This window comes from Chlorocebus sabaeus, chromosome 10 (genome assembly GCF_047675955.1).
Source record: "Chlorocebus sabaeus isolate Y175 chromosome 10, mChlSab1.0.hap1, whole genome shotgun sequence".
Taxonomy (NCBI): Eukaryota; Metazoa; Chordata; class Mammalia; order Primates; family Cercopithecidae; genus Chlorocebus; species Chlorocebus sabaeus.
The window spans coordinates 106,718,371-106,745,628 of NC_132913.1; the positions used below are offsets into that span (position 1 = coordinate 106,718,371).

The following is a 27,258-nucleotide window of genomic DNA, read 5'->3' on the forward strand; positions in this document are numbered from 1 at the left end:
GGCGGGGCTCAGGTGCGGACGACGCCGGTTGTCCTCTTCGCTGCTCCGTAGTGACGGGGATTGTTGTGCTGCAGTAATCCGGCTGTCGACTTGAAGGCTTGCGTGCGGCTCAGCTCCCGGGACGTTTGGTGCGGCTTGTAAAGGGCGTGGGCGAGTTTACGTGGGCCAGTCATTGCTGGTCGCATGGGTAACGAAGAAAGTTCGGCTAGGCAACCTCAGTGATTTTTAACTCTGTTGGACTCGATTTGGGAGCTGGATGCCCATTTCATTCTTTTGTGGGCCGAGCCTGGGGGTTTGAGAAACCGGGCTGGGGTCAAGGTATTCATCTCACCGCTGGTAGCAGGATGAGGGACTTGCGGTGCAGGAGAAACGGTGCAGAAGACTTGCGGTGCAGGAGAAACAAAGTCAGGCAGGCAGGGGACGCAGCAGTAGGATCTCGGTTGCAGGAGCTCTGTTTCTGACACGCTTTCTACTCCAGGAGCTGCTGCTAAGTAATTTCTGCTCAGCCATGTCGCCGGCTCCAGATGCAGCCCAGGCTCCTGCGTCGATCTCCCTGTTTGACCTCAGCGCGGATGCTCCGATCCTTCAGGGCCTGAGCCTGGTGAGCCACGCGCCTGGGGAGGCTCTGGCCCGGGCTCCGCGTACTTCCTGTTCAGGTATCCGGGAAGGTTTCAGTGAAACGTGACAGGGCTCCTTAGAGCGTATTGCTCGTTCAGGGAACACATTCTTATTGGTATTCCTGAGCTTAGGAGACCAGTTGATTTATCTTTCTGCTTGATTAAATTAACTTAATCTCTGGGTAATTTCCAGCACAGCCCTTGTTTTCAAACAAGTCTTTTTGCCATCGCATATGTCTCCTCACGTTAACACCATTCCTTTCAAAAACATTTTAAACTTTGTAAAGTTCTCAGATATATTCCACATTTAACCGGGCGCCACTCAAATTATTCCTTTTTGCTGAATATAAAACAATGTATTATTGTTTTATTGTTTTGTATATTTGTATTTTTTTGTATATTTGTATTTTTTTGTATATTTTTTTGTATATTTGTATTATTGTTTTGTATAGCTTTATTTTTTGAGAGTCTTGCTCTGTCGCCCAGGCTGGAGTGCAGTGGCACCATTTCCGCCCACTGTAATCTCCGCCTCCCGGGTTCAAGTGATTCTCCTGCCTCAGCCTCCCAAGTAGCTGGGACTACAGGCCCGCACCACCACGCCCGGCTACTTACTGTATTTTTAGTAGAGACGGGGTTTCACCATGTTGGCCAGGCTGGTCTCAAACTCCTGGCCTCAAGTGATCTGCCTGTGTCAGCCTCCCGCAGTGCTGAGATTACAGGCCTGAGCCACCGTGTCGGGCCTGTTTTGTGTAACTCTAGTTTGGCTAAATCTTTTCTTGCACCTCTTCTTAGACAAACTGTACACTAATTGAAAATATAAACTTTAAAAAATAGCATTTGGGAAGTGGTTTTTGTACAGTTAAAAATAATTTTAAACTGAACTGAAATTATTTTCTTTAGGATTCGCCTAAACAATCTGTTTGGCTAATTTAAATTAGAGAAGACTCAGACTCAGACTCAAGCCAGTGGGGAGGACTTGCATTCGCTGGATCTCGGGGGAGGGCTGCATTTGAGAAGTTTAACCGACCCCAAGGCTTTTACCCTCATCGGGTTCTTTTCCAGAATGCCCAGGGCCAGCTTTTATTTACATTCATTTTACTTTATTTTTTATGTATTTTTTTTTTTTGAGACAGAGTCTCACTCCTGCCTGAGCCTCCTGAGTAGCTGGGACTGCAGGCGCCTGCCACTAAGCCCGGCTAATTTTTTGTATTTTTAGTAGAGACGGGGTTTCACTGTGTTAGCCAGGATGGTCTCGATCTCCTGACTTCATGATCTGTCCGCCTCCGCCTCCCAAAGTGCTGGGATTACAGGCATGAGCCACTGCGTCTGGCCAATTTTATTTCCATTCATTTTACATGCATCTTTTTAGAAGTATGTTTATTGCATTAAGTGATTGCTGTACTGTTTATTTCATGACTACTAGAGTGTAAATTCCTTGAAGGCAGTATCATGTCATCTCTTGTATCCTCCTCTGCTTTGTATATCACACACTGAATATAATTCTTGTCACTGTGGATTTGGGCTCCCTTTCTATGTCTAATTCCTCTTCCCTTATTTAGGCTCAGGGGAGAGAGAAAGCCCAGAAATAAAGCTACTCCAGGGTCCTGTGGATATTTCAGACAAGTTATTCTGTTCATCCTGTGACCAAACCTTCCAGAACCACCAAGAACAGGTAATAGGTCAGGTGCAGAGCTAGATGTTAGAAGCACAAGTGTAATGGTGGGTGAGGAGAGGTAGACATTTGATTTGTCTTCATAAAGGTCCATGCTTTGACTGAGGCAGTTGGTATTACCTGGTCGTACTTCCTAGAATTCTATAACTGATCTTGGCCAGTACACAAGGCCAGGCTGGGGCATATTTCTACCTTTATCTCACTCTTTGTCTTTGTACTAGAGGGAACATTATAAGCTTGACTGGCATCGGTTTAACCTAAAGCAACGTCTCAAGGACAAGCCTCTCCTGTCTGCCCTGGACTTTGAAAAGCAGAGCTCCGCAGGTGATGATTGGTAGGGGGACCTATGTAGGAGTAGGACATGGAGGTATAAGAAAGCACTAGTTTAGAGTTTGAGGAAAGAACAAAGATGGGGTACCAAACTTGTGTATCTCGTGTTGTCTGTCCTCAGGAGATCTTTCCAGCATCTCGGGATCAGAAGACTCAGACTCAGCCAGTGAGGAGGACTTGCAGACACTGGATCAGGAGAGGGCTACATTTGAGAAGTTTAGCCAACCCCAAGGCTATTACCCTCATCGTGTTCTTTTCCAGAATGCCCAGGGCCAGTTTCTTTATGCCTACCGCTGTGTCCTAGGCCCTCATCAGGCAAGTGACAGTACAGGTTGTATGGCTAACCCCAGCTTTTTGTACACCCAGCCTAGATTTCCCTTAGCCTAGTGCATTTCTCCCTGCTTCTCTTCCTTCCTGTTGGGTGTGGGTATCACGCTTGACAACATAGTTTTGGATTGAAACTGGCTTGAATTGTGGAAGGATTAAGTTTAAGGGAATTAAGTTTGGAAACAAACCAATTTAGTTTGAATTGTGCTTCTACCACTTCATCTTAACTACCTCTCCAAGCCTCAAATTTCCTTGTTTGTCAAATGGAAACAAGTCTCAGGGTGGTAATATTAAATGAGATAATGTTTGTGAAAATTGGCCCTTGGTTTCTTGCTCTCAGTGAATGCAACAGATATGTTTCTGATGCTTCTCTGTCATCAAGGATCCCCCAGGAGAGGCAGAACTGCTGCTACAGAACCTGCAAAGTAGAGGTCCCAGAGACTGCGTGGTGCTCATGGCTGCAGCTGGGCACTTTGCTGGTGCCATATTTCAAGGGTGAGAGGGTGCTGCATGGGGGTAAGGATGGAGTGGATCCTGTTAGCTAGGGAGCACCAGCTGGTCTCCAGTACTGAGTCTGTGCTGTCTACAGAAGAGAAGTGGTGACACACAAAACCTTTCACCGCTATACGGTGCGGGCCAAGCGGGGCACAGCCCAGGGGCTTCGGGATGCCCGGGGTGGGCCATCACGCTCTGCTGGAGCCAACCTGAGGCGCTACAATGAAGCCACACTATATAAGGTGAGTTAAGCCTTTTAGATCGGGTGGTACGGATCCATACTCTTTGCATCTCAGTTTAACTCACTTGTTAAGTAGGAAGGTTTTTGACTCATATCCTTCCAATTTTCATTATAAGTAGACAAAGGTAGATGAGGGATTCCCCAGGAGCCTTAGTCCTCTCATTGTTTCTCCGTGTTATCCTCTACTTTCCACTCCTTGCACTTCTGTGGGCCATTTTTTTAGTTGGAGATTTAAAAATACCAAGTAAAGGTATGCAGGACTGAGTTACTCTCTTCTCTAGGATGTTCGTGACATGCTGGCAGGGCCAGGCTGGGCTAAGGCGCTGGAGGAGGCTGGTACAATACTGTTGCGTGCTCCCCGCTCTGGCCGGTCTTTGTTCTTTGGAGGCAAGGGGGCACCCCTGCAAAGGGGGGATCCCCGACTTTGGGATATCCCCCTCGCCACCCGCAGACCCACCTTCCAAGAGCTACAGCGTGTGCTCCATAAGCTGACCACTTTGCATGTCTATGGTGAGCCTTTACTCCAGATCCCAATTCCCTAGACCTTCCTGTTCTCTCCAACCTAAGCCTCCATTCTCATTGGTATATCCAGAGGACTTTCTAAGCCTTGCACTGCAGCCCAGCTACATCTGCATTGAGAGAAATCTGCACTAGCTTCTCCTCAGATAAGGTTGAGAAAGATCTTTTGTTTTATGGCAGAAGACGACCCTCGGGAAGCAGTCAGACTGCACTTACCTCAGACACACTGGAAAACAGTAAGAGAGGAGAGAAAGAAGCCTACTGAGGAAGAAATAAGAAAGATCTGCAGTGATGAAAAGGAAGCACTTGGGCAGAATGAGGAATCTCCCAAACAGGGTTTGATTACTATCTGGCAACTGTCAGATCTGAGTTTCTGTCCTAAAAATGTGGTGGCAAATTCCCTACTCTCATAACTGACCCATTTGCTTATTTAAACACACACCCACACAGTGTCTGTATCTTAGCAATTACTGAGACATGTTTAATGACCTTTCCAAATCTATTATCTCTCTTTTTTTTTTTTTTTTTTTTTTTTGAGATGGAGTCTCGCTCTGTCGCCCAGGCTGGAGTGCAGTGGCGCGATCTCTGCTCACTGCAAGCTCCGCCTCCCGGGTTCACGTGATTCTCCTGCCTCAGCCTCCGAGTAGCTGGGACTACAGGCACCTGCCACCATGCCTGGCTAATTTTTTGTATTTTTAGTAGAGACGGGGTTTCACGGTGTTAGCCAGGATGGTCTCGATCTCCTGACCTCGTGATCCGCCCGCCTTGGCCTCCCAAAGTGCTGGGATTACAGGCTTGAGCCACCTCGCCTGGCCTATTATCTCTTTTGTTATGGATGTTTCCCCAGAGCTAAGAAAGTCTTCGCGTGGAGCGTGGATGTGTTGCATGGATCTCACATAGTTTATCTTTGATTGGATGCTGTGGTTTGAGGCTGAGGGCTGCTTCCATGTTTTCCTCTATTGTGTAGCATCCTAAGGCTGCTCACAGGGAGAGTCCAGCGACTTGTTCTTGTCTGGGCTGAGAGTCTCATTTCTGCATGTGATATAATGGACTCAACTCTTGATGTGCTAGTTTATCTGGGTGACAAAAACAATTTCATTTCAGGCTTTCATTCTTATGCATCTGCTTCCACCCTCTGAAAACTCCCTAGATGGATTTCACATGTCAGGTTTTTCCCTAGGTTCAGGGTCAGAGGGAGAAGATGGCTTTCAGGTAGAGTTGGAGTTAGTAGAGTTGACTGTGGGGACTCTGGATCTTCGTGAGTCTGAAGTATTGCCCAAGCGGAGAAGGAGAAAAAGGAATAAGAAGGAGAAAAGCCGAGACCAGGAGGCTGGGGCACATCGGACTCTTCTCCAGCACCCTCAAGAAGATGAGCCTTCTGCACAGTCATCCCAGGCAGTTGCAGCCCCCTTGGGTCCTTTGCTGGATGAGGCTAAAGCCCCTGGTCAGCCAGAGCTCTGGGATGCACTGCTTGCTGCTTGCCGAGCTGGAGATGTTGGAGTGCTGAAGCTCCAGCTAACACCCAGCCCTGCAGACCCTGGAATTCTGTCTCTGCTCAGTGCCCCCTTGGGCTCCAGTGGCTTTACTCTCCTGCATGCAGCAGCTGCAGCTGGCAGAGGCTCAGTGGTTCGTCTGCTGCTGGAAGCAGGTGCCGACCCCACTGTGCAGTGAGTAAAGGTCCCCATCCTGAGTCATTTTGGGTATAGAGAGGATAATTTGGAGGTTAAAGTTGGCACTGGCTACTTGACAATATTCTCTTGGTCTGGTTGGGTGATGTTAGGAAAGGCAGGAGGCAAGTTAAACCCATTTTTGGAGTTTTTGCGCCTAGGGACTCTCGGGCCCGGCCACCTTATACTGTTGCGGCTGACAAATCAACACGTAATGAGTTCCGAAGGTTCATGGAGAAGAATCCAGATGCCTATGATTACAACAAGGCTCAGGTCAGCTGGAATAGGAGGGACAAGCAGAGTGGGAACGCATCACCGTTCCTGGCTAGATCCTTTCTACTTTTTGCAGTTTTACCAAGGATAGCTTATAGGGTCTCATATTTGAAATCCTCCAGGTGCCAGGACCATTGACACCAGAAATGGAGGCACGGCAGGCTACACGGAAAAGGGAGCAGAAGGTAGCCCGGCGGCAACGGGAGGAACAGCAGCGGAGGCAGCAGGAGCAGGAGGAGCGTGAACGAGAAGAGCAGCGGCGATTTGCTGCCCTCAATGACCAAGAGAAAGTGAGACTGGAGGTTCTCTTGTCCATGGAAAGGTTTCCTTTGGTCTAGCCCCTTCCCCAGCGTGCAGCTCTCACCTCTTGGTGCCCTACTCACCACTGGGGCCTTGTCCTTAATACAGCTTGTCTCCCTCAGAGAGCTCTGGCTGCAGATCGCCGACTCACTGCCCAGTTGGGAGCCCCTACCCCTCCAATCCCTGACTCTGCAATCATCAATACTCGGTATGGGGCGGGGGATGAGGGAGTGGGTGTACTGTAATGTTGCAGGGACCATTGGGGGCAGGTGAAATGAGTGCCTGCACAGTATTCAGAAGGGTTGTTGAGATTTGAGATGTTCTGGCAGATGCTGCAGTGAAAACAGAAATGGCAGGAGGAGGGATGGGGAGAGCGTGGATTGGAAAGTTTCTGGGGTACCTGTCCAGCCATTTTTCTTCCTCTTGTTCAGACGCTGCTGGAGTTGTGGGGCATCCCTCCAAGGCCTCACTCCCTTTCACTACCTCGACTTCTCTTTCTGCTCCACACGTTGCCTCCAGGATCATCGCCGTCAGGCAGGGAGGCCCTCTTCCTGATCTCTTACAGCTCTACCTGGGGCCAACTCAGGGACCTGAGGACACATTCACAACAGCCCTAGGTTTTCTCATCCCCATGAAACCAGAGGTTATTTGGAAGATGGGGGTGAAGGACACTCGGGAACCAGGGCAAAGACAGGGCCACAGAGGCATGTGGAGCTGGTACTGTCTCTGGAACTTTAATCACAATAAAGTTTGGCAAATAATGTGTACTTGTACTTACATTCAGAGGCATTGTGGCCTTTAGTTCCTTATGGTCACCATGGCCAGCACCAAGGGATCCTGCCCACTCCATGTCCCAGGTCCAAGGGTTACCTTTTTTTTTTTTTTCTTTTTTTTTTTGAGATGGAGTCTCACTGTCACCCAGGCTGGAGTACAGTGGCACGATCTCCACTTGCTGCAACCTCCACCTCCTGGGTTCAAGCAATTCTCCTGCCTCAGCCTCCCAAGTAGCTGGGATTACAAACAGCCCACCATCACACCCGGCTAATTTTTGTATTTTTAGTGGAGACGGGGTTTCATCATGTTGGCCAGGCTGGTCTTGAACTCCTGACCTCAGGTGATCCACCCGTCTCAGCCTCCCAAAGTGCTGGGATTACAGGCGTGAGCCACCACACCCAGCCTACCTTTCTTTCAGTGCCCACTTAACTCCATTGGTTCAGAGGCACTCAGTGTATCAGCTGAAAGGGAATTGATATGTGTCCTGTGCAAAGTACTAGTGCTATTGAGGATAGGCTTATCCAAAAATTGGACTTGGGGCTGGAGAGGTATATTTTCTAGTTCCAGCAATGTGATTTTGTTGAGGGCTCCCCGAGGAAACAGCAGGAATCTTGGCACGTAGAGGGTCTGTTGTGGCCCCCGCTTTGTCCAGTATCGGCCCAAGTTAAACCCATTGATCCAGACTTGGCCCTGGGGAATAGGGAGCAGGAAAGAGGGGAAAAGAAAGGGTCAGCTCTCCAGGGGTAGAATCATACCCTTTTGGGTTTCTAATCAGAGGATACTTTCTGCTCCCCTCCTGTGATTTTTCTCTTTTACCTCCCCGCTACCCAAACCACCACCATTAGCAATACCTTGGTCCATCCAGGTAGATGTAGAAATGTGTCCCCAACTGAGCCTAAAATTGGAAATGTTTTGGAGTAGAATGTGGGGCCAGAAGGAGCTTGAGGATATGGCCATTTTGGCAACTGGAGGGGGAACCACCACTTTACAAGGTTATCAATTTTCAGAGGGAACATCATCCACTGGGTAAGGATTGTTTGCCCCAGAATTGGTGGCTCCAACAGGCCCTGTAGGGAAGGAAAATGAAAAGTCATCATTCACTAAGCTTTGAGGCCAAGCTATCCTTAAGCCCTGGGATGTAACTAGGCAAAGCTAGCTCACCTTGAAGTCACTGCTGTTAGACCCAAAACTGAGCCTCCCCATGTTCTCCACCAAGATATCCAGTTTGGATCCCACTTTCCCCATCAAAAATAGTTTGTCTCTCATATTCCGCTCCAAAACACCCTGGAACACCTGTGGATAGGAGATAGGATAGCAAGGCTCAGCGTTAGCTCTTAGCCACTACATAGGAAACCACATTAGGATACTTATTTGGAGGGCAGAGAGAATGTAGCCATCTATCACCCATCTATTCTAGAACTCTATCCTTAAACTCTGCCTCATCCAAGCTTATCCCTGGAATCCTCTGCAAATGTGAGCAGGCAGATGGAAAAGTGTAAATATGGGGAACTTAAGGCTAATGCTTCCTGGGGAAGGGAGGAGTTTGGGGCTTACGGCCTGGAATTAGGTTCTCACCCCATCCACCATCACATAAGCACGGTCATGGACTCCATTATTTGGCACCCAGAATGGTGTTGGTTCAAAAATGGTATGGGTCATATAGGTTCGGTACAACATGAAGCCACGGTCCTGGGTGTGGAAGAATGAGTACTTCAGACAAACAGAAATAAAAGAGGACACTGTGGCTATAGCCAAGGGACTTTTGGCTGTAGCTGTTGAGGGAGGTTGTCATCTCCACCAGATGTGGGTTTATGCCTTACCTGCTTGACAGCCTCAAAGGTCATTGGCAAGATTGAACGAATGGGCCCACTGGGGCATAACAAGTCTAGGAAAGCCAGCAAATGCCCAACCTATTAGAATAAGGGAGAAGAATCAGAATATCAGGGAAGTTTCTGGATAGAGGACAAAAAAGAATAGGCTACCTAGAAAAAAAAAGGTGTGATATTAGAGAAAAGATGTGGAGGAACTTACCAGGTGCAGAGTCAAAGGTCCAAGCATCATCTTGGGGCTGGGGGGAGGTAAAGGTCCCAAAGGAACTTCCTGGAACTGAGCCCAAATTCTCTCAGGAGCCATAGGAAAACCAAAGAAAACAATACCTATTCCAAGACTCTAGGGCAGAGTTCCTAACCTGGGGCCCAGGGAAGGGCTTCAGGGGTCATGGAGGCTCAATAATTTTGCACACCTGTGTGTCTTCACACATAGTTCCATTTGGGTGAATGGGAAATACTTCAGTGGGATGCTCAGAGGGCTCTGTGGCCCAGACAATAACCACCAATTTATGGGATCCCTTTACAATGTGGGCACTCCCTTCCTCCAAATAAATAAAAAGCCTTTGGAGCTTAATGAAGTGGTAGGGTACCTTGCTGATGACATCTCGAAGAGCAAAAAGCTTAGGTGTGGGGTCCCCTGCTTCAGATATAGGTGCATCATAGTCATAGCTGGTAGTAATTGAAAGGAAGCGTCCCTTCTTATCGGCACCTGAAGTTGAGCCAATTTAATTCAACATCTATTTCAGATGACAGGCACTACTAAGCATGCTTCATGCAGAGAATTTTGCCATCAGAGGGGGCAGTGGTGGCCATATTCAGCTTCTAGACATCCTAATCCATCTGGCCCTTAGATTCTAATTCCTTCTTACCTCCCTGCTTCCATCCCAGGGACCATCTGGACTCACCATTCCAATATCCAAAGTTGGTACCTCCATGGAACATGTACCTGAAGTGAGAGAGGGTGGGGGAACAGGTAAAAGCTGACTCACTGAATCTTAACTTTCATCCCCAACTCCCAGCTACAGATTCATATTGCCCCCAGTGTCTTTACTTACATGTTCACACTGGCTCCCAACTTGAGCATGTTCTCTAGTCCTTTGGTTACAGCTGACACAGACCGTGTGGAGTGATTCTGGCCCCAGTAATCCAGCCAGCCTGTGTAGTACTCAGAGTTTACCTAGAGTGTGAAATGAAAGAAGCTGTGAGTGAGATGGAACTAAGCTGGACCCATTCCTATCCCTGATTCCCTGATTCCCCTCTGGCCCCTCACCAATGGCCCATGGGGTTCATACTTCCGAAGCAGGGTAAAGATTTTGGTCATGTTGTCAGCTGTGAAAAGGAGGCAAAAGAAAAAGATAAATATCGTGGAAGAGGTGTCCCTTCCCCAGACTCCACTCCCAGCCCTTGCATGAGACCTGGGCCAAAATCTACAGTGGTATAGAGTCCCTGGAGGGAGCCACACTTGAGTCCTTCAGGCCCATCTGTGGTGAAGAGCAAGATCTTTTCTCCTAGTAATGCACGGAAGAGTCCAGCCAAGTGCCTCATGTAACTGAAGTCACAGGCTCCGTAGCTACCGTATTCATTCTCCACCTGCCAGAGGGGAGGGAAAGTGGAACCCAGCTATGGGATTGAGGTCAAGGACCCCTTGTACCTGTTTCTCCTGCCCCAGTCACTTCCCCTTTGTACCTGAATGCTAATGATGTTGCCCCCATTGTGGTAAAGCCATGGATATATCTTGGGCAGCAAGACCTTGAACCAGGAGTCTACTGCGGCAAGGAAGTCTAAAAGAAGGAGCAGAGCTTCTGCGTTAGGGGCTACCATCACACTTGCTCACCACTAAATATGGGAAGCAATGACTCTTGTCAAGAAATTCCTAACCCTAAGCACCTTGTATGTTTGCCTGTCAATGAAATTTGAACATAGGAAACCTTGAAGTAGTATCTCTTAAAAACAAATGTAGGCTGGGCATGGTTGCTCATGCCTGTAATCCCAACACTTTGGGAGGCTGAGGCGGGCGGATCACGAGATCAGGAGTTCAAGACCAGCCTGGCCAACATAGTGAAACCCCATCTCTACTAAAAATACAACAAAAAATTAGCCGGGTGTGGTGGTGGGCACCTGTAATCCCGGCTACTTTGGAGGCTGAGGCAGGAGAATCACTTGAACCTGGGAGGTGGAGGTTGCAGTGAGCGGGGATTGCACCACTGCACTCCAGCCTGGGCGAGAGTGAGACTCCGTCTCAAAAAAAAATAAAAAAAGTAAGATGCTTATGTGAATTTAATGGTATCTACACAAAAAATAAACATAAGAAAAATGTTAAATACATAGCCTAGAACTCTTATTATGTAATCAACTTATACCTGAGATTGGTACAAAGTAGCATGGGAATTCACAGAAATGTAGAATGTCTGACCTGTACCCTGATGTAACTGACAATGCGGGTGATTTAAATAAGCAATTAAAACATTATTATATAGGTTGAGTACCCTTAATCTGAAATTTAAAATGCTCCAAAATTTGAAATTTTTGAGCATCAACATGATACAAGTGGAAAATTCCACATCTGACCCTTTAACTTCTGATGGTTCAATGTACACAAACTTTGCTTCATGCACACAATAATTTAAAATATTCTATTCCTGGCTGAGTGTGGTGGCTCACACCTGCAATCCCAGCACTCTGGGACTCTGAGGCAGGTAGATCACTTGAGCCCAGGAGTTTGAGACCAGTGGGACAACGTGGTGAAACCCTGTCTCTTTAAAAAAAAAAAGACATGGCCTGGCATGGTGGCTTATGCCTGGAATCCCAGTATTTTGGGAGGCTGAGGTGGACGGATCACCTGAGGTCAGGAGTTTGAGACCAGCCTGGCCAAAATGGCAAAATGCCGTCTCTACTAAAAATATAAAAGTTGGCTGGGCATGGTGGGCATGCACCTGTAGCCCCAGCCACTCAGGAGGCTGAGACAAGCGAATTGCTTAAATCTGGGAGGCGGAGGCTGCTGTGAGGTTACATCATGCCACTGCACTCGAGCCTGGGTGACAAAGCAAGACTCCATCTCAAAAAGATAAAATAATAAAACATAAAATATTGTATTCCCTAGCAAGGAAGGAGGATAAAATACAGTGGTAAGGCTGGGCGCAGCGGCTCATGCCTGTAATCCCAGCACTTTGGGAGGCTGAGGCAGGCAGATCACAAGGTCAACAGATTGAGGCCATCCTGGCCAACATGGTGAAACCCTGTCTCTACTAAAAATACAAAAAAATTAGCTGGGTGTGGTGGCGCATGCCTGTAATCCCAGCTACTCAGGAGGCTGAGGCAGGAGAATCACTTGAACCCGGAAGGCAGAGGTTGCAGTGAGCTGACACTGCACCACTGCACTCCATCCTGGGCAACAAGAGCGAAACTCCATCTCAAAACAAACAAATAAGAATGGTGGTATATGGGGAGCCTAAAATATAGAGGGAGTGGCCAGGTGTGGTGGCTCATGCCTGTAATTCCAGCACTTTTGGAGGCCAAGGCGGGGGTGGATGACCTGAAGTCAGGAGTTTGAGACCCTCCTGGCCAACATGGCGAAAACCTGTCTCTACTGAAAACACAAAAAATTAGCCAGGCAAGGTAGTAGGTGCCTGCAATCCCAGTTACTTGGGAGGCTGAGGCAGGAGAATCACTTGAAACTGGCAGTCGGAGATTGCAGAGAGCCAGGGTCACGTGACTGCACTCCAGCCTGGGCAACAGAGCAAGACTCCGTCTCAAAAAAAATAAAAATTTTATGTGTGTGTGTGTGTGTGTGTATATATATATATACACATATATACATATATATATATATGTATGTATAGAGAGAGAAAAGAGAAACCAGGAGGGCCTCCCCAAGGTGACTTCTGCAGGAAGCTTGTGGTGAAGGAGCACCACATGCAAAGGCATCAAAGCCCAAGGCCTGGTGGGTCTGAAGAACAGCCATGAGGCCACTGTGGCTGGAGCAGAGTGAACATGGGGGAGAAACGCAATAATGTCGAGGAGGTGACTGGGGCCAATTGTGTAGGACCTACCACATTAAGGAATTTATGGTTCATATTCAGAATGAGATGAGAATCTACTGGAGAGGTTTAAGCAGAGAAATGACAAGATCTGAGATGTATCTTTAAACTTGTATTTGAACAGGATCACACTGGCTGCTCTACTGAGAACAGATTGTATGGGAGAGAGGGCAAACAAGGGAAACCAGTTAGGAAGCTATAAAATAAGCCAGCTGAGAGAGATGGTTTGGACCAGGGTGGAGGCAATGGGGGTGATAAAAAGCACTTAAATTTAATGTTTGTGACGATACAGCTGATAGGATTTTCTATTTTTTCAGACAAAGTCTCTTCGATCTGTCACCCAGGCTGGAATGTAGTTGCTCCATCTCGACTCACTGCAACCTCCGATCCCTGGGCCCAAGCAATTCTCCTGCCTCAGCCTCCCAAGTAGCTGGGATTACAGGCGCCCACCACCTCGCCCAGCCAATTTTTTGTATTTTTAGTAGAGATGGCATTTTGCCATGTTGGCCAGGTGGGTCTCAAACTCCTGACCTCAGGTCATCCACCTGCCTCGGCCTCCAAAAGTGCTGGGATTACAGGCATGAGCCACCGCCCCCAGCCGTTTTTTTTTTTTTTTTTTAAATCAGTTTCTTCCACTATATTATAAGCTCTATAGCACAAGGATGGGGGTCTGTCTGGTTCCCCAGTTTCTAGCATCCTGCTAGGTATGACAGAAACACTTGGTAAATGAATGATGACCTCCAATTTGGGAATGGTGTCTTCTGCTTTTGGCACCCAAATGGCCCTTTTTACTTACTTGCTTCTGTGTTAAATCTTTTGTCTCAACTCACCTGGATCTGAGGTTCTCAGACGAATTTCAGGTTTTCGAAGCAACCAGGATGGGAGACCCCCCTGAGACAAACATAAAGAGAACAAAGAAGCATGTAGGTTTTGTTTTGGGGTGTGGTGGGGAAGGTAGGAAGCAAAGGAATTGAGTATAGTGCTGGAGATGGCCCTAGGGTGTGGGCAGATGGGAGTAGTCTAGGAACTGCACAAGGATAACTGGTTCTATCCCTTTTCCAGCTAACTCACCATCTCCCACTCTGCACAGATGTAAGGTCCTGGTCTCAGTATGACCAAAAGGTTCGCTAGAGCTGCCTCATTCAGAAAGGCAATGAGGTCCCGGCTGCCATTAAAGTTATAGACCCCAGGCTGTGGCTCGTGGTAGTTCCAGGGCACATAACTGAGAAAGGAAAAGGTTAATAGGGCCCAAGGTGGAGAGATGCCAGGGAGGCCTAAGGGCTCAGGCCTTGCAGGGAATCTCCAGAAAGCCGTTGGAAGGAGGTCCTGGCCTGCCCTTTCCCACCTGTGGCCTAGGAGTCCTGGCAGTCTTCCTGTCCCGACCTCCTTTCTAAGGGGGCGGTAGAAAGAGGAGGTCCCATCCCTCCACGGCTCTTGCGAGCACTTCTTACAACTGTATGGCGTTGAGGCCGCTCCATCGCATCTTCAAAAGCCGGTCGGCCCAAAGCACCCGCGGTACCCGAAAGTAGTGCAGGCTGCCAGATACATAGCGGAACGGGGCCCCGTCTAGGAGAAACCTGTCATGATCCCGATCCACTATGAACGACCGAGTGTCTGCCTACAAAGAGAAAGAGACGCTGCTCAGCAGAGGCCTGGGTCGAGGGAGCGTCCAGGTTCAGCGCCTGCCAAGAGCGGAGGAGATGGAACTACCCCTGCCGGTTGTTTGGTTGTTACTTTGGACTTTCTCTCATCCGCTGTATCGGATCCCACGTCACCGCACCCGGCCGGCTGGTTCGCCGCCTCATCTTACCTGGGGCAGCAGTAGCGTCAGGCTGAGCGGCAGCAGCAGGGAGCGAAGGCAGGACGGCTTCTTGGGAGCCATGGCGCTTACAGCGCTCCTCTAGACTGAGACGGCGGACAGACCGTCACGTGTCGGATTCCTGGGAGGGAACCTCAGCGAACAAGGGGGCGGAGATCACCTCAAGTTGCCAGGCGGTTAGCCTGGACTTCCTCTCCAGCCTGCAGCCACCCCCTTACTCTACTAGTTTGTAAAATCCTCTACATCGTGTTAAAGTGCAGTTCACGAACCAGCTTCATCAACGTCACCTGGGAGCTTGTTAGAACTGGAGAATCTGGCTGGGCACGATGGCTCACGCCTGTAATCCCAAAACTTTGGGAGGCTGAGGCGGGTGGATCACTTGAGGTCAGGAGTTCAAGACCAGCTTGGCCAACAGGGCGAAACCCTGTCTCTACTAAAAATACAAAAATTAGCTGGGCCTGGTGGTGCGCGCCTGTATTCCCAGCTACTCGCAGGGTGGGGGTGGGGGTGAGGGCTGAGGCAGGAGAATTGCTTGAACCCAGAAGGCGGAGGTTGCAGTGAACCGGGATCCTGCCACTGCACTCCAGCCTGGGCAACAGAGCAAGACTCCGTCTCAAAAAAACAAACAAACAAAAAAGAAATGCAAAACCTCAGATCCTACCTCAGACCTATAGAATCAGAACTTGTATTTTAACAAGATTCCCAGGTGATCCTAGGCACCTTTGAAATCGAGAAGCATGGCTTTACTTGACTGGGGGCCCTGAAGACAGGGAGTGCCCTGTTCATCTCAAATCCTCAGCTTCTAGCACAGGGTCTGGCACAGAGTAGGTTAAATCTGGATGAATGAATGTCAGAACCAAAGGGCTAAAACAGGTTCAGAATCAAGGGAAACTGTTGGAAAATCTTCAGGGTGATCCGGGGTGTGGAAGGAAGGAACCAGGTCACGAGAAGGACCTCTTTCCTGGAGAGCACTGTTTCAGCAAAACAGCAATTCCCTCCTGGCCATTCCACCTTCTTTGGAAGTGCACCCCTCTCCAGCTTACCCTGCCTGCCTCAGCAACAGATGTTAAGGACAACTGCTTTGTGCCAAGGCTTGGAAATTTGTGAATTTCCTTTCCTTTTGACTTTACAATCTCAAGAATGGGATGTGAAGATCAGGGTAATAATAATTACTGTTTATTGACATGTACTGAAGGCTATGTGTCAGATATTGCATTAAACACTGTACATCTCATTTAATCTTCAAACAACTCCATGAAGTAGATAATTATCATTTCCATTTTACAGAGGAGGAGAGGAAAGGAGGGAAACATTAAGTAGCCTGTCCAAGGTCACACAACCACGTTAACAGAGCTGGCGTTTGAACTAGTCAGTCTGGCCTCACAGTTAAGCTACTTAACCTTAGGTACTATTATACCTATTTTACAGCTACTAAAAGTAAGGATCCGAAAGGTTAAGTAACTTGCCCGAGGTTACACATCTAGTATGCTATTAACACTCAATTTAGAAACTGAAAGTCTGGTTCACAAGCCTGAGCTCTTAACCACTGAGAGTAGAGGTAGTGGGATACAGGCCAGAGCCCGGAAGGTTGTAAGGGATCAGGAGATCAGGCCACCAGACCCGTCCCTACCTGGAATCCCCTCCGGGCTGCAGTGTAGTGGCCGCTTTCTGCCCCAGAGCGCCGGAGGTATGAAGCCTCCTACCTCCAACATTGGGAGATGGAGGTCCTGGGGGCCTCGGGCCGAGCCCGGCTTTGCTCCCCTTTGGCGCAGATGCCTGCGTCTTGACCCCCACTGAAGGCCAAGTAGAGAACCCGCACCAGGGTCCTGGGACCCGTCCACCCCTAGACCTAGCTCGCTCTGGGCCTCTCAGCTCCGCGCCCCCACATCCTCCAGATGCCCAGCGGTTGCTAAGATACCGCGGGCCGTTACGCCGCCGCGGACTGATGATGTCAGCACTGCTTCCGGTCGGTGGCGCTTCGCTCTGTCCCGAGCCAGGTCAGTCGGGGAGTGCAGGCTGGCCCATTCCGGACTCTGGGCTCCTAGGCCGGGGGTGGGCCCTGCCAGGAGTGGGCGTGAGCTTCGCACGTCCTCTGAAACTACGCTGTGCTCTGCCTTTGCGGCGCGACGGGCGTGGGAGCGGGGCCTGCCCAATGGTGGGCTGGGGTTGGAGGAAGTGGCCCGGTAACCGCTGTGTGTCCTGAGGCCGTAAGGCCCCTGACCCCCCCGCTTGAAGCTGGCGAAGGCGCAAGGCCCATTTTCTCTAGACAATAGTGTAAGTTCCAGAGACCTGGGCCTGAGCTCTCCGCATTGGTACTTCATGAGTCGTCTAGATTGTGCCGGACCTGTGTGAGACCCTGCCGTTTTTTTCTTTCCAGCATGATCCGCTTGGCCCCCAGCGCATCTCCTGGAAGAGCCCACTCACCCTGGACGAGCTCTTCGGTAGCCTCAGACTGTCCTTGAAGAGGATGACTGAAACATTATGGGCCACGCGCTGTGTGTCTGCTCTCGGGGAACTGTCATCATTGACAATAAGCGCTACCTCTTCATCCAGAAACTGGGGGAGGGGTGAGTGTTTGGAAGTCAGTTAACTAGGCCTCAAGGTTGTGGTCATTGAAGGAAAGCGGTGTGCACGTGCTTGGGGCACAAGGGTTTTATCCCTATCCCTATCTTCTCTTACCTGACAGAGCCTAGCTACACAGTATCAAGAAGGTGGATTCTGGAGCCAGGCCTGCTAAATCCACCTCATGTGACCTTGATAAACCATGTTTTTTTCGTATGCTTAATGGAGATGATTATTATCCCTCACTGATGGAGTTGTGAGGATTAAATGAGATAATGTGTATAAAATGTCCCACCCAGTGCGTGGTTCTTAAGTACTTGATAAGTGTTGGCTATTATTTATTTAGCATCTGTCACGTGCAGAGGTCTCTATTACGACCATAGGACCTCAAAGATTTCTGTATCTCTGCTCCTGAGGAGCTCACAGTGTAATAGTCTTAAGATTTCTCTTAGAGCCACATCTTGGGAGGGTTTCTGCTAAATGGGAAGGACACCCCACTCCCCACCAGGAAATTTCTCTAGGTCTTAGCCATGTGGGAGATGACCATGACCCTTCATTGACCCCTTTGGCCCACAGTGGGTTCAGCTATGTGGACCTAGTGGAAGGGTTACATGATGGACACTTCTACGCCCTGAAGCGAATCCTGTGTCACGAGCAGCAGGACCGGGAGGAGGCCCAGCGAGAAGCCGACATGCATCGCCTCTTCAGTCACCCCAACATCCTTCGCCTCGTGGCTTACTGTCTGAGGGAGCGGGGTGCTAAGCATGAGGCCTGGCTGCTGCTACCGTTCTTCAAGGTCAGAAAGACTCCTGGTTATGGAGAGGGTTGCAACAGAGCCACCTACCCGTGGGCTATGTGAGCAGTCCAGCATGTTAGGAAGCAGGGACCATGTCCTGGGTTTGGCCACTTTAGATTTTGAGTTTGAGGTGTGTATCATGAAAGGGCTTATAGGCTTTGACGTAGGGAAGGGATCAGGCCTAAGGAGCAGAGGCTCCAAAAACGTCTCCAACTGTAGGGAAACTTGTGTTGCAGAGAGGTACGCTGTGGAATGAGATAGAAAGGCTGAAGGACAAAGGCAACTTCCTGACCGAGGATCAAATCCTTTGGCTGCTGCTGGGGATCTGCAGAGGCCTTGAGGCCATTCATGCCAAGGGTTATGCCCACAGGTCAGTGGGAGGACCCTGTATGCTTGCTGGGGCCCAGAGGAAGAGCCTTACCAAGAGAAATGGGAGGTTTCTGTTCTCCCAAGAAACAGCCTGTATGATTCTTTTGCTCGCTGGGATTCCAGCCTTCCTGTCCAGAGATGCTCATAGGTCACTTCTACTTCCCTACAGGGACTTGAAGCCCACCAATATATTGCTCGGAGATGAGGGGCAGCCAGTTTTAATGGACTTGGGTTCTATGAATCAAGCATGCATCAATGTGGAGGGCTCCCGCCAGGCTCTGACCCTGCAGGTAAAAGAATCTCCAGGTTCCTTTTCTCACCTGTTCCCCATTCCCACCCCTTCTGGTGCATGCCCCAGTTTGGTCACATGACCATGACGAGTGCCCCACTTTTGAGCTCTGGGATCACTGTTCCAGGACTGGGCAGCCCAGCGGTGCACCATCTCCTACCGAGCCCCAGAGCTCTTCTCTGTGCAGAGTCACTGTGTCATCGATGAGCGGACTGATGTCTGGGTGAGGAGCATGTGGGTGGGTATCTGGGTAGGGAGGGCTGTGGCTCTGTACCTGCTGTGGAGTAGAGTAGGTCGTTGGTTTCTGTTGCATGGGGCCCCAGGAACCACAGTATGTCCCCATCCACTTCAACTTCCTTCCTGGGAACCGTCACTGATACTATACCCAGTTGCACCGGATGTGGTATAATCCCTGCCCCGAACAAGGTGAGTACAGCTCAGTGTCAGTACTGAAGACACTGGCTAAGCAGGGGCTAAGCTAAGCAGGGGCTGCGGAGGCCTCCAACCAACTGGCAGTTTCTCTGTGCCCTGGTGGTGCCATGTGGCTGAGGTCAGCTTATTCTTTTTAGCTTATGTAGTCTTTTACCACAGAAGTAAGGGGAGCGATGTCATCTCCATTGGTCCCCTTCTAGGGACTAACCAAGTTATGCTCAGTCCCTAGGCTGCGTGCTATATGCCATGATGTTTGGAGAAGGCCCTTATGACATGGTGTTCCAAAAGGGTGACAGTGTGGCCCTTGCTGTGCAGAACCAACTCAGCATTCCACAAAGCCCCAGGTGAGCAAGCAACGAATGGGGCATCAAGTATTTCAGACTCCCCCCTGGTATTAGCTGAGTTGACAGATAAGTGTCATCCAGTCACCCTGCACTCCTCCCTCCACAGGCATTCTTCAGCATTGCGGCAGCTCCTGGCCTCGATGATGACCGTGGACCCGCATCAGCGTCCTCACATTCCTCTCCTCCTCAGTCAGCTGGAGGCGCTGCAGCCCCCAGCTCCTGGCCAGCATACTACCCAAATCTGAAAAAGCAGCAAGTTGAGAAGATGGCCCCTCGTGCCTCAGAAAGAGGTTCCCATCCCTCATTGGAATCTCTACCCATTCCATCCAGGACTGCTCTTACACTTGGGGGTAGCGGGGTCAGGACAATCATCTTAGTCCTGCATCTGCTCTTCTGCTTTCTTCCAAGAGCAAAACCTGGGCAAGGGGCCTTACTGAGTGGGAGTGGATGGGGGTTGGGAAAAGGGAAATGGTGGGATACGGAGCATGGCTCTGAGCAGGACTGTTGAGCTCACATAGTGTTCTGCCTCCAAATCTGGGAGCAGGAGAATGTATAAACAAGAATAAAGTGGAAGCAGATTGGTGTGGATCTTAGTCTCAGTGTTCCTAGAGTGAGAGAAGAGGTGCAAGGGGCCCAAAGTCTGGTTGCCATTTCCAGGAGAACTGCCTGGGAAGGAGGAGGACTGCTGCAGAGTCAGCAATGGTGTGACTTCATTCCACAGGAGGTTGGTTAGCCGTGGACAGTTCTAGCTCATCTTAGATCAAAACTTAAAGCTGCTTGGGCTCAAGCTGGCATTTGCCTGTGTCAAGAACCAGGGCCCCCTAAAAGCACTCAACTAGTTCTTTCCTTCCTTCACTCCTGGGGTGAGTAGCTTAGTCAGAGCAACCCAGCCGGTTTGCCAGGCAAGGGCCTCTGGGTGGAGACACCTGAGGAAGCTTTGGTACAGGGAGATTACAGGTCTCCCATCCTCAGCCTAGGGGCAAGGGGAGTGGAGGTGGCAGCAGCAACTGTTTTTGGCCCATGTCTCCCTGATCGTTCAAGCTCATACATGGTTAATGATTAATGAGGCAGTGTGGTGTGGCAGTATCCAGCTGCCACTTCCTGCCTACTCTGCTGAGTAAACAGGGGCCCTGTCTTAGCTGGGCTTCAAACCTGTTCCCTAGGGAAGAGCACTGTTCCCTGAAACACCAGGGAAGAAAAGCAAGGGCAGGGTTGGCATCTCCTGCTCTTTTGCGATCCAAGCCTCCTCCCCCCAACCATGTCCACCCCATAGGCTGACATCAGCATGGGGCCTGGGGCTCCTGTTAGCAAAGTTGAAGCTTTCCCCAGGGCCCTAGCAGGAGTCTCCCACCAGCTAGCACGGAGGCTGAGGCCAGAAAGAAATCACAAACAGAGGGGAGATGACCTGACTTTTAATGGCACAGCCCCAGCTCCAGCAAAGCAGCAAGACAGGAAGCTATGCAAAGCTGCTCAGAGGTGCAGTGGCACAAACAACTCTAGGAGATCGCCTGTGTTCCCTCCCATCCCCCAAGCTTATGATGTGGCTCCATGCCCAGGAACTCTGGGCCAGCCCAGCCCCACTCCCAAACCCTCATAATGCACAGAGGAGTCTGGGCCAAGCCTTGCTTCCAGAGTTGGTAAATGTAGAGGCAGCAGGAAGAACAGGGTAGCAGTCTAACTTTCAAAGACAGAAACCACTGGATTAAACTCCTACTTGGAAAGGAACTGAAGACTCATCCTTCAACAGTTTGTGCCTGGATTTGGTCCTCATTTCCTCCCTATACTGAATACCCCTAGGGCTTCGATTTAAAGTCCCTGGGGTTATGCTTCCTGGGCCTGGCAAGGGCCCCTTTGCAGGTCTCACGTTCGACGGAAGGGATAAGGGTCATGAACAGGAAACTGAGAGCAGCAGCAGCATGAAGGGGAAGGCAGCAGAAGCTCAAGCACTCAGAGGGGACAAGAAACCGTGCAAGGAAACTGTTTATTTCGAAAGGATTTTGCAATAAACATAGTGAACAGGCTCCAGGCAGCTGGTTTATTCTTCTCCCTCATCCTCGTCCTCATAGGAGTCGATGCCCACCTCCTCGTAATCCTTCTCCAGGGCAGCCATATCCTCACGGGCCTCAGAGAACTCACCCTCCTCCATGCCCTCACCCACGTACCAGTGCACAAACGCCCTCTTGGCATACATCAGGTCGAACTTGTGGTCCAGGCGGGCCCAGGCCTCAGCGATGGCTGTTGTGTTGCTCAGCATGCACACGGCACGCTGCACCTTGGCCAGGTCACCCCCAGGCACCACAGTGGGAGGCTGGTAGTTGATACCAACCTTGAACCCTGTGGGGCACCAGTCCACAAACTGAATGCTCCTCTTGGTCTTGATGGCGGCAATGGCAGCGTTGACATCCTTGGGCACCACATCTCCACGGTACAGCAGGCAGCAGGCCATGTACTTGCCGTGCCGGGGATCACACTTCACCATCTGGTTGGCAGGCTCAAAACAGGCATTGGTGATCTCTGCCACCGACAGCTGCTCGTGGTATGCCTTTTCTGCAGAGATGACTGGTGCATAGGTGGCCAGGGGGAAGTGGATGCGAGGGTAGGGCACCAGGTTGGTCTGGAACTCTGTCAGGTCCACATTGAGGGCCCCGTCAAAGCGCAGAGAAGCCGTGATGGAGGAGACGATTTGGCTAATGAGGCGATTGAGGTTGGTGTAGGTTGGCCGCTCGATGTCTAGGTTGCGGCGGCAGATGTCATAGATTGCTTCGTTGTCCACCATGAAGGCACAGTCTGAGTGCTCCAGGGTGGTGTGGGTGGTCAGGATAGAGTTGTAGGGCTCGACCACGGCTGTAGACACCTGGGGGGCTGGGTAGATGGAGAATTCCAGCTTGGATTTCTTGCCATAGTCAACAGAGAGCCGTTCCATCAGGAGTGAGGTGAAGCCAGAGCCAGTGCCCCCGCCAAAGCTGTGGAACACTAGGAAACCCTGAAGTCCTGTGCACTGGTCAGACTGAAAGGCAAGAATGAGAAATAACTGTTTAGGTAGGGGAGGGGCCTGAGGGACTTTTATCACCCGGCTGCATAAAGCGCAAGATACATCAGCAGTCAGGGCAAATACTGAGGATGCCATAGCAGCACCACATCTGAGACCATGTACAGTTAGAGATGACTCCCTGAAAGGGATCTGAAAAAAATACTCCTGACCATTAGCACAGTCTCAAAAGTTCCCTCCCTCCCAAGACAAATTCTCACCAGCTTCCGGATCCGATCCAGCACTGGGTCAATGATCTCCTTGCCAATGGTATAGTGACCACGGGCATAGTTGTTGGCAGCATCCTCTTTCCCAGTGATGAGCTGCTCTGGGTGGAAGAGCTGTCGGTATGGGCCATTTCGGATCTCATCTGGAAGGGCAAAACCCACAAAACTATGCTCAGCAGGGACCTTCCTCCCCCAGGGTGGTAGCTGTGGCCAGATGCATGGAGGACTCATCCTCCTGCCAGCCTGAGATATCAGTGTGTGAGAGAAACCCAGACCGGCTGCCCAGGCCAGTCTGAGATCAGCTTGCCTTCTGCAGCTTCAAATACAGCTAGGAATTTTCAGGGCCAGGAATGCCTGGTCTAAATACCCTCTCTGTCCAGGGAGAAGCTTTGAGTCATGCTCCACCCCCTTCAGTTTTGTCTCCACTTTCTCTCACCAATGACTGTAGGCTCCAGATCCACAAAAACTGCCCGTGGCACGTGTTTTCCAGCACCAGTTTCACAGAAGAAGGTGGTGAAGGAGTCGTCCCCTCCACCAATGGTCTTGTCACTGGGCATCTGCCCATCAGGCTGAATCCCATGTTCCAAGCAATAGAGCTCCCAGCAGGCATTGCCCATCTGGACACCTGCCTGCCCCACGTGGACTGAGATGCATTCACGCTGAGGGATAGAGAGAGGGGACACAGCATGAGCCCCACATCCACAAGTCCTCACCTCACCTCGCAAGTCTCTCTTCCACCCTATCGCCTACCAGCTAGGATGACTCAGTTGGCAAGAGTGGAGGCTTGGGGCTGGGCAGAGGTGAGAAGAGGCTAGCAGCCTGCCCGGGCTCCCAGGTACAGGACTCCCCACCTGGATGCACCCAGCAGGGCAGGCCAACCTCTTAGCCCACTTCTCAGTGAGGAATCTGTCAAGTGAGCTCTGTGGCTCCACATGAAAAAAGGTTTCCTAGAGGTATGGGTTTACAGCTAGAGGCCTCCCCATTTGATTCTTTGCTTTGAGTATGAACAGCTAGACTTCATAGAACCCTTTCCCTCTTTCTTTCCTGTAAGCTGCAGAGGTGTCTCAACCATCCAATCTGGCATCAACTGACCACACGCCATCAGGATGCCCTCCTCCCTCACCTTTAAATCCTATCTGGCTCTGGGGATCAATCCCATCTGGTTCCTCTCCCCACCTCCACCCCCACACCCTGGGTGTCTTTACCACTTTCATCTCCCGTGTCAGCCCGCACGGAAATAGGGAAATAGCGACGGTAATGCTTGTAAGCTCAGACAGCAGGGGCCAGCAATAAGGTTTGAGGGTACTGGGACACTCACTGCCTTAGGCTCCGTCCCTGTCAGCCCCAAATTAACCTCTAAAGCACTAAAGTCCGGCAGGTCCCGCGCGCCCTTCCCACACCGAAATGGCGGGGTGACGGTTTCCAAATACCCAGAAAAGGAAGTGGAACCTGTGGTTAGGCCCCAGAGGTAACCCGCCTTGTCCCGGGCAGGGTGGGCGCCATCCTGCAGCCCAGACCTACATCCGCTCTCCCTGTGGAGTCTTTCCAGTTATTTCCCAGCCCAAACCGGGGATTGGGTTTCGGCCCCCGCTCCTGGGCTATAAATACCACCCCCTACATGCACCTCTTCCCCCTCCCCCCCAACCTGGCCTCGGCCCGCGCAGTGCTCAGCGCCAGCTGTCTCTGCCCATCCGCGCACCCGGGCTCCGGCTGGAGAGGGCCGGCTCGCTTCAGGAGGCCGAACTCCGTTCCCACCACCCCTCTCAGCTCAGAAGCGGGGTGCTGAGTCACGAGTGGGGGGTGATTCTGTGGACAGTTGGAATGCATACACAGAGGAAAGGGGGATGTGGCACCAGGTAACCCGACCCCCTTCCACCTTCTAGTGCCAAGCACGTGCTCGGTCAGTGCTGGGGATCGGGGACTGGGGATGCAAGAGGGCAGCCAAGCGCGTCTTCTTTCGCCCGCGGAAAGGACGGGGCGCGGGCCCGCGTGACTCTCATACAGAGTCGGGACACAAATGCTCGGTAAGGCAGGAGCAGAGTGCCAGAAGGGTTCCTCTCTGTTACTGAAGAGTTGCACTCCACCCCAAGCCCCAACCCCAGCCACCGAAGGTGAACTACACGGCTCGGCCAAAGTCACCAGGAGGGGGTTGGGGAGGGAGGATGCAAAACCCTCGCACCTCCTGGAGACCTGGAACGCCTGGTGGAGGTCCCCGAGCATGCCTGGAAGGAAAGTTCCCCAAAGGAGAGGGGCAATTAGGGGACAGGCGCGACCCCGGCGGGGCCGCACTCACCATGGTGAGTCCGGGCGGTGCGTCTCACGTTGAGTCGGGGTGACGGGTCTCAGTGAGAACTGCGCTAGCTGCAGTGCCGCACCGCCCTTATAGGCGGGAGGCGGGGCCCGCGTTCCCCGCTCGCCCACTAGAGGCTGGGCGGCCGGCAGGCCACGCCTCCCAGGAGGGGTAAGAGGCCCCCCGAGGGGAGGAGCCTGGCCGCGTACCCTACCCAAGCTGCGCACTGGTTCCTCACCTGTCGGGCTGGGATTAAGAGTCGCGACTCGGGCTTTAACCATTCTTTCCTCGTTTTAAGCCTACTCGCTGGGCTCCCTAGGGCCTCCGCGGAGACGCAGGGTGCTGTGGCAGGGCGAGTCTCACCTGCACCTGCGTCCTGGAGGCACCAGTCATCCAGATGTTCCGACTTAGGTCGGGAGCAGGCGAGGCTGTCCTTCCCAAGCGGCCTCAACTGGCCTTCACCCATACCCTTCCAGCCCCGCCTCCCAGGAGACTCGGGCCGGCTGTGAGGCTGTGGCGCGTCCCCGGGGAACCCTTGCCAGCTGCCTGACGCTTCCTGGTCCCCGGCCCGGGCGGCAGGCTTTCGCCGACGCCTGTGGGCGGCCGAGGACCCAGAACTGCACAGCCTGAGCCCCAGAGTGCCGATGCCTTAGGCCCTCCCGCAGAGTCGAGCCCCGCAGCCTGTCTGCCCAGGCCGACCCCGGAATCTGCCGCGGCTTGCCGGCGGCTCGCGGGTTAGTGGCCCCGTCATCAGCGCTGTCACTATGATGCCCTCGCCGCGGGCACCTGCCCGCTCTCCTGCTGCCAGAACTGTGGGAGTGCTGACCCGGAGACCTCAGGACCTGGATTCTCTTCCAGGCTACCCTGTGTGACCTTGGGCAAGTGACTTAACCTCACTGAGTCCTTGACATTTTCGTGGGTGAAAAGGAGACAGTGATGTCATAGTGGAAACATTGTTGTAAGCTATCAAAATATCTGTTGACTCTGAAGAGAAAAGAAGAAAATCGAGATTCTCATATCTTGGATGATTCTTTCGCGGTCTCTTCTGTCTCTAAGCCAAGAGCCGGATCTGCAACCCGCACGTTAATGGTCTCAGCACTCTGCCCCAGGTCTCCGCAGAAGCCCTTCTTTCTACATTTCATTCCATTCTCCCCACCCTATCTTTTCAAGCTACTTCTGCTTTCCCACTCTCTCTCTCTCTCTTTTTTTTTTTTTTTATTTGTCCGTGTCTTGCTGTGTCACCCAGGCTAGAGTGCAGTGGTGCAATCTCAGCTCATTGCAACCTCCATCTCCCGGCTGAAGGCCATCCTTCTACCACATCCTTCCACCTCAGCCTCCTTGGTAGCTGGGATCACAGGCGTGCACCACCATGCCCAGCTTATTATTATTATTGTTATTTTTGAAATGGAATTTCGCTCTTGTTGCCCAGGCTGGAGTGCAATGGCATGATCTTGGCTCACCGCAACACCTGCCTCCCGGGTTCTAGCGATTCTCTTGCCTCAGCCTCCCGAGTGGCTGGGATTACTGGCATGCCCCACTATGCCTGGCTGATTTTTGTATTTTTAGTAGAGACAGGGTTTCACCACGTTGGTCAGGCTGGTCTCCAACTCCCGACCTTAGATGATCCGCCCCCTTTGGCCTCCCAAAGTGCTGGGATTACAGGTGTGAGCTACCACGCCCAGACTTTTTTTTTTTTTAATTTTTAGTAGAGACAAAATCTCGCCATATTGTCCAGATTTGTCTCAAACTCCTGAGCTCAAGCGATCCACGCACCTCAACCTCCCAAAGTGCTGAGATTACAGGCCTGAGCAACCACCCCGGCCTGCCTTGCATTTTCTAATTGTCTACCTTTACTGGGGAAAGTCATCTGGCAGTGCCCCAGGTGCTGCTGGTTTGCAGATCTTAAGAAACCTGTCTTCCCGGCTCTACATCGCTTGGAAAGGATTCACCCGACCCTCCCCCATCACCTGACAACACAACACAATACCATGAAAGAACTCGTGATGGCAACTCTCTATCAA

General features: G+C 51.2%; 4 protein-coding genes across 14 annotated transcripts; 2 read left to right on the top strand and 2 right to left on the bottom strand.

The window, feature by feature from the left end:
• Positions 1-2: 2 nt before the first annotated feature.
• ANKZF1 (ankyrin repeat and zinc finger peptidyl tRNA hydrolase 1) lies at positions 3-7,202 on the top strand. Of its 3 annotated transcripts, none has more exons than XM_007966356.3 (14): positions 3-128; positions 479-656; positions 2,177-2,289; positions 2,511-2,613; positions 2,741-2,934; positions 3,329-3,441; positions 3,536-3,683; positions 3,964-4,192; positions 4,382-4,537; positions 5,382-5,868; positions 6,030-6,141; positions 6,264-6,431; positions 6,564-6,649; positions 6,873-7,202. In XM_007966356.3, exons 2-14 carry the CDS (start codon positions 509-511, stop codon positions 6,994-6,996), a joined length of 2,181 nt encoding a protein of 726 aa, XP_007964547.3. In that variant the 5' UTR covers positions 3-128; positions 479-508; the 3' UTR covers positions 6,997-7,202. The 3 variants fall into 3 exon arrangements, with proteins under 3 accessions (XP_007964547.3, XP_072876187.1, XP_072876186.1); XM_073020086.1 differs by having other exon boundaries at positions 4,385-4,537; XM_073020085.1 differs by lacking the exon at positions 3-128 and having other exon boundaries at positions 135-656.
• GLB1L (galactosidase beta 1 like) lies at positions 6,032-16,833 on the bottom strand. 6 transcript variants are annotated; one of them, XM_073020088.1, is made up of 17 exons: positions 16,531-16,829; positions 14,892-15,021; positions 14,533-14,699; positions 14,153-14,303; positions 13,912-13,972; positions 10,731-10,825; positions 10,460-10,634; positions 10,315-10,373; positions 10,100-10,221; positions 9,950-9,990; positions 9,635-9,753; positions 9,247-9,321; positions 9,036-9,125; positions 8,791-8,904; positions 8,377-8,508; positions 8,067-8,282; positions 6,032-7,905 (listed from the first exon to the last, which is right to left on the bottom strand). In XM_073020088.1, the coding sequence occupies exons 2-17, from the start codon at positions 14,961-14,963 to the stop codon at positions 7,630-7,632; spliced, it is 1,965 nt and encodes a 654-aa protein (XP_072876189.1). In that variant the 5' UTR covers positions 14,964-15,021; positions 16,531-16,829; the 3' UTR covers positions 6,032-7,629. The 6 variants fall into 6 exon arrangements, with proteins under 6 accessions (XP_072876189.1, XP_007964538.1, XP_072876190.1 ...); XM_007966347.3 differs by having other exon boundaries at positions 14,892-15,033; XM_073020089.1 differs by lacking the exon at positions 8,791-8,904 and having other exon boundaries at positions 14,892-15,033; positions 16,531-16,833.
• On the top strand, positions 16,818-20,280 carry STK16 (serine/threonine kinase 16). 2 transcript variants are annotated; one of them, XM_007966346.3, is made up of 8 exons: positions 16,818-16,897; positions 17,278-17,467; positions 18,039-18,258; positions 18,495-18,628; positions 18,797-18,917; positions 19,044-19,139; positions 19,571-19,692; positions 19,799-20,280. In XM_007966346.3, the coding sequence occupies exons 2-8, from the start codon at positions 17,382-17,384 to the stop codon at positions 19,935-19,937; spliced, it is 918 nt and encodes a 305-aa protein (XP_007964537.1). In that variant the 5' UTR covers positions 16,818-16,897; positions 17,278-17,381; the 3' UTR covers positions 19,938-20,280. The 2 variants fall into 2 exon arrangements, with proteins under 2 accessions (XP_007964537.1, XP_007964536.1); XM_007966345.2 differs by having other exon boundaries at positions 16,854-17,174.
• Positions 20,281-21,659: 1,379 nt separating this feature from the next.
• Positions 21,660-26,122, bottom strand: LOC103217904 (tubulin alpha-4A chain). 3 transcript variants are annotated; one of them, XM_007966368.3, is made up of 4 exons: positions 25,476-26,122; positions 23,384-23,606; positions 22,942-23,090; positions 21,660-22,699 (listed from the first exon to the last, which is right to left on the bottom strand). In XM_007966368.3, exons 1-4 carry the CDS (start codon positions 25,701-25,703, stop codon positions 21,728-21,730), a joined length of 1,572 nt encoding a protein of 523 aa, XP_007964559.2. In that variant the 5' UTR covers positions 25,704-26,122; the 3' UTR covers positions 21,660-21,727. The 3 variants fall into 3 exon arrangements, with proteins under 3 accessions (XP_007964559.2, XP_007964560.1, XP_007964561.1); XM_007966369.3 differs by having other exon boundaries at positions 25,601-25,692; XM_007966370.3 differs by lacking the exon at positions 25,476-26,122 and adding an exon at positions 25,241-25,370.
• Positions 26,123-27,258: the final 1,136 nt, after the last annotated feature.

Coding starts and splice junctions, on each gene's coding strand:
- ANKZF1 (XM_007966356.3), top strand. CDS start 509: ATGTCGCCGGCTCCAGATGCAGCCCAGGCTCCTGCGTCGATCTCCCTG. Junction 4,193..4,381: donor GACCACTTTGCATGTCTATG/GTGAGCCTTTAC, acceptor GTTTTATGGCAG/AAGACGACCCTCGGGAAGCA. Junction 6,650..6,872: donor TCTGCAATCATCAATACTCG/GTATGGGGCGGG, acceptor CCTCTTGTTCAG/ACGCTGCTGGAGTTGTGGGG.
- GLB1L (XM_073020088.1), bottom strand. CDS start 14,963: ATGGCTCCCAAGAAGCCGTCCTGCCTTCGCTCCCTGCTGCTGCCGCTC. Junction 10,374..10,459: donor CACTGTAGATTTTGGCCCAG/GTCTCATGCAAG, acceptor TCCTTTTCACAG/CTGACAACATGACCAAAATC. Junction 8,509..8,790: donor CTTATGTGATGGTGGATGGG/GTGAGAACCTAA, acceptor TCCTATCCACAG/GTGTTCCAGGGTGTTTTGGA.
- STK16 (XM_007966346.3), top strand. CDS start 17,382: ATGGGCCACGCGCTGTGTGTCTGCTCTCGGGGAACTGTCATCATTGAC. Junction 18,259..18,494: donor TGCTGCTACCGTTCTTCAAG/GTCAGAAAGACT, acceptor CTTGTGTTGCAG/AGAGGTACGCTGTGGAATGA. Junction 18,918..19,043: donor GCCAGGCTCTGACCCTGCAG/GTAAAAGAATCT, acceptor TCACTGTTCCAG/GACTGGGCAGCCCAGCGGTG.
- LOC103217904 (XM_007966368.3), bottom strand. CDS start 25,703: ATGGGTGAAGGCCAGTTGAGGCCGCTTGGGAAGGACAGCCTCGCCTGC. Junction 23,607..25,475: donor TCTTAATCCCAGCCCGACAG/GTGAGGAACCAG, acceptor TCTATCCCTCAG/CGTGAATGCATCTCAGTCCA. Junction 23,091..23,383: donor TCTGGAGCCTACAGTCATTG/GTGAGAGAAAGT, acceptor TTGCCCTTCCAG/ATGAGATCCGAAATGGCCCA.